At 48.0% G+C, this 4,228-nt stretch overlaps 1 protein-coding gene across 1 annotated transcript in view; it reads left to right on the top strand.

Moving 5' to 3' along the window:
• The first annotated feature begins 474 nt into the window (after positions 1-474).
• Positions 475-4,228, top strand: part of KAZN (kazrin, periplakin interacting protein) — an 88,300-nt gene continuing 84,546 nt past the window's right edge. The window contains exon 1 of the mRNA XM_008583846.1: positions 475-662. Coding sequence (XP_008582068.1) covers positions 527-662 — 136 coding nt within the window. The 5' untranslated portion in view covers positions 475-526. The remainder of the gene's footprint in view (positions 663-4,228) is intronic.

Below are 4,228 nucleotides of genomic sequence, written 5' to 3' on the forward strand. Positions count from 1 at the left end.
TCCCTGCTCTGCTACCTACTAATTTTATGACTTACTGGATTACTTAATTTTTCTGAGCCCCAATATCCTAATCTGTAAAATGGGGGTTCTGATGGTACTTGCCTAAGAAGGTTTTGGTGGATTTAATGAGATAATGCACATAAAGCTTATTAACTCGGTTTGCTGCCAGCTTGTGGTTATAATGCTGCCTCCTAAGACTCTGGGACGCTGGGATGGATGCTCCCAGTACAGTGACAGCAGCAGTGGCTGGAGTGGGGGTCTCACCATGTGCACGCTGCAGAATGTGGGGGTGTCTTCCTTGCACGACTGGGGTTGGGACTCTTTGGAATAAGGTAGTGGCTTTGGGATGGGGGGAGACTCTTCCCTGTACATGTGTAGGAAAAGCCAAAACCCCTTCAAACTGTCCCCACAAAAATTTAGTAAGCTGTAGCCAGCGTTCCCATCCCTAACTATGTGTCCTTCTCCCCTAGTGCTCCTGCGGGAAGAAGTGTCTCGGCTCCAGGAGGAAGTTCACCTTCTCCGGCAGATGAAGGAGATGCTGGCGAAGGATCTGGAGGAGTCGCAGGGCGGCAAGTCCTCTGAGGTCCTCTCAGCCACCGAGCTCAGGGTCCAGCTGGCCCAGAAGGAACAGGAGCTAGCCAGAGCCAAAGAAGCCTTGCAGGGTGAGTGGTGACACGGCCGCCCTTCTCTCCCCTGGGGCTTGGACCCAGGCCCTAGGGCTCCAGGAAGCCAGAGTCCCTCCTTCTGCAGGGAGAGTGGCGTGGACATGCGCGTCTCTCAGCACCCACCCCTAGCTGAGGTCACCTTGTCCCTTCTTTGGGTGGAATTCTGCATCTTGCGGGGTTGGGTGCAGATCTCATTCCCTCCTCCAGTGTGGCTACCGCATGTCGCCCATCACGGCTGGCCCTGCGGCACTCCCTCCAAGGTGTGGATGGCAGGTGGGCATCTTTCTGGACCAGAATGCTGACTCAGCAGCTGAGTCTTGCTTTCCCAGCATTCTTGGGGTCCTTTGGTGTCTCCCATCATGCGACAGTGTGGATTGTGCTGGTTTCTGTGCTGGAGGACACGGCTGTGTCCCGTGCCTCACTCTTGCTCACCGTGGTGGGCTCTCCCAGGAAGGGCTTGGGCCTTTTCTCACATTGCTTGGTTCAGTGGAGCTTCCGTCTCAGACATGCAGCATCCAGCCCTGGGCCCGGGGGCAGGAGGTAGAAGATGATGTGATGCAGGTGTCCAGATGGTCTCTTGACAAGATGGACCATGGACCCATAACTACCGTGTGGCCAGTGTGTCTTCAGACAGAAATTGCTTTGGGAAAGGAGGGAACTAATGGGCCATGTGTTCAGCCTGGTTTTCCTGGAACCCGCTCAAGACCCCAGCATCTGCCCACACTCTGTGCAGTTGGGGAAAGGTTATTTGAGAAAGGCTGGTGGGTATCATCTAACCTGTCAACTGGCTCCACAGTGCATGGAGAACTCAGGCATGGAGCATTTGGGGATAAGACAGCATTTGGAGTCTGCATCGATCCTCTTGCACCCCCTTAGTGTCTTTGCTTCTCCTGAAAATAAATAAAAAGACTTAAAACTTTGTAACCTGCTTTCCACTTACTATTTACTAGAACAATGAGTACTCTTTAAAAATCCCATTTGTTGGGCTGGCCGGGTAGCTCGTTGGTTACAGTGTGGTGCTGATAACACGAAGATCCAGGGTTCTACCCCTGTACCAAAATTATTTAAAAAATAAAATTTTATTTCTGAAGCCAAAGCAGGTTTATTAGGTTGATACCATACTACTATAACAAACAGACCCCAAAACAGAGTGGCCTAAAGAATCTGTTTCTCCTTTATCCCCTGGTGAGCATTTCACGCTGGTGGGCATCTGCGATCCTGGGTCTGCAAGGGACCTAAGGAAAGAGCCCAAATCGACAGCCAGAGATTTCCCTTGGTTATATGGCCAGGCCCAGCTGCAGGGGGTGCTGGGAAATGTAATTTCTATCCAGGTGGCCGTGTTCCAGCCATGGTTCTTTAACAGGGTGTGGAGGGGAGAGTAGATTTTGTTGGGCAGTAGTTGGCTCAGTCAGAGCAGGTCTTCCTGGCCACAGGTGTGATGTGGGCAGCAGGCTGAGAGGTTGTGCAGTGCCCAACCCGCCGTCCTCCTGGAAGCTGGGAAATCGTCATTAGCCTGTACATAGAGTATTGCCACACTCTTTATAGGAGTTCTTCTCAGCAATACATGTTCCTCTCAAAGGCAGGTGGACAGCCCTCTTCTGTTGAGGTTTTGTTTCCAGTGGGGCCGCTGAGACTGTGTTCTGGGTGGTCTTTTCCAGCTGTAGTGGACCTCGGTGTGTACGGTGGCCCAGCTGACAGTGCATGCTTGGGAAGTCGTTTTGCCAGTGGTGCACGTTCTCTGTAGGCATCCATCCAGCAGTATATGCAGATCTCTGGGAGCCTCCCTCCACGCTCAGCTTCCCTGGGCCTCATAACATCCTTTCCCCTTCTCAGGATGGAGACCCAAGTCTCGGAATCTCCCATGAGAAAGTGCTGCTGGGCCCAGGCTATGCGAGCTGGTGTCCCTCAGTCTTGCTAAGCTTTAAGCTCCTGTGGAGGTTCGGGAACAGCCCAAGGAGCAGCCAAATACTATCTCAACCACCTTTCCTGGTATGAAGTCCAGGGACAGAGAAACCTCTCTCAGCTGTTCCTGGACCCAGAGGAATGGGCAGAGGAGTGAGCAGAGACTCGTTTTCCCCAGCACTCCCCCAGATGCTTGGACACACAACCTAGCCTCCCCAAACCTCAGTTTCCTGATCTGAGTGATGGGACGGTAATGGTGGCTTCACAAGAGGTTGTGAGAATTAAACGAGGTAATGTCTGCAAAGCAGATAGCATAGTTCCTGCTATTATAATGTGCACCCTTCTCCCTTTAACCCATGAGGCACAGAGCTATACAGGCATTTCTCTCTAACTTTCTAACTCTGTGCCATAAGATTTTTATCCATCACCAGAGGTATTCAGCATTGCCCAGGAACCCAGAGATCCACCTGATGGGGCGGCTCTTTGTAGGATTAATGACATACGCATCAAGGACTTGCGAGTATTCCTTAAAGGAAAGTTTTACTGAGCTCCTATTCTGTGCTGGACTCTTCTGAGCATGTTATCTGTCATTCACCCCAATCCTGCTGGGAGCTATTAACCCCCTTTCACAGATGGAAACAACTGAATGAGGTTCAGGGAGGTTAAGTAACTTGGCCAAGGTTACAGAGCTTATTAGCAGCAGAGGCAGAGACTTTTCTGCTGCACCAACACACCTCATTGTCCTCTGGATGCGGTCACTGGGAATGAAGTTGGCTTGGATGCAGGAGGCTGTTGTAGCTCAGAATTGGGGACAGCAGTTTTTGGAGTCAGATCTGACCTTAAATCCTAGATCTACCGCTTATTGGCTATGTGACCTTGGATACACTTCTTAACCTCTCTGAACCATGGTTCCTTTGCTGAGGGTAATAATAATTCTTGGGGCTATTAGTAGCGACTTTATAGGGTTATTGTGATGATTAAATGAGATATAAAGTGCTTGGCTCAGTGCCTGGTACCAGTCTGTTGACTTCCTCAGGCCTCCTTAGTTTCATGATTTCTCCAAGAATCAAGACATCACAGAAATGATGATAACGAAAATTTGTTTCTTTCTTTTTTTAATCTCTTAACAGCATGTCAAGTGTGTTGAACATTTTCACACAACAATAAATACTCCTTGAAAACATAATTTTTAATGACCACATAATCTTCTACCAAATGGAGGTACAATAATTTATTTAGCCATTTTCCTGTTATTGGACATTTAAATTGTTTTCATTTCTCTCTCTCTCTCTCTCTCTCTCTCTCTCTCTCTCTCTCTCTCTCTCTCTCTCTCTCCCCTTCTCTCTCTCTCTCTCTCTTTGCCATTATATAACACTACAATAAAGATCTGCATATGTAAATCTATTTATTTTCTGAGAATAGCATTTCTCAAGCTTTTTGGTCTCAAGACCACTTTACACCTTTACAGAGTTCAGGACCCCAGAGCTCTTGTTTGTATGGTTTAGATCTATTGGCATTTACCACTTTAGAAATTAAAACTGGAAAAAAAATGTCTAAATCTTTAACAATTTATTTTTTAAATAATAATAATGAACTCACTATATGCTAACATAAATAAAATTATTTTTTAATGAAAAGTAACTATATCTTCCCAGACAAAA

The sequence above is a fragment of the Galeopterus variegatus genome, unplaced genomic scaffold (genome assembly GCF_000696425.1).
Source record: "Galeopterus variegatus unplaced genomic scaffold, G_variegatus-3.0.2 Scaffold3062, whole genome shotgun sequence".
Taxonomy (NCBI): domain Eukaryota; kingdom Metazoa; phylum Chordata; class Mammalia; order Dermoptera; family Cynocephalidae; genus Galeopterus; species Galeopterus variegatus.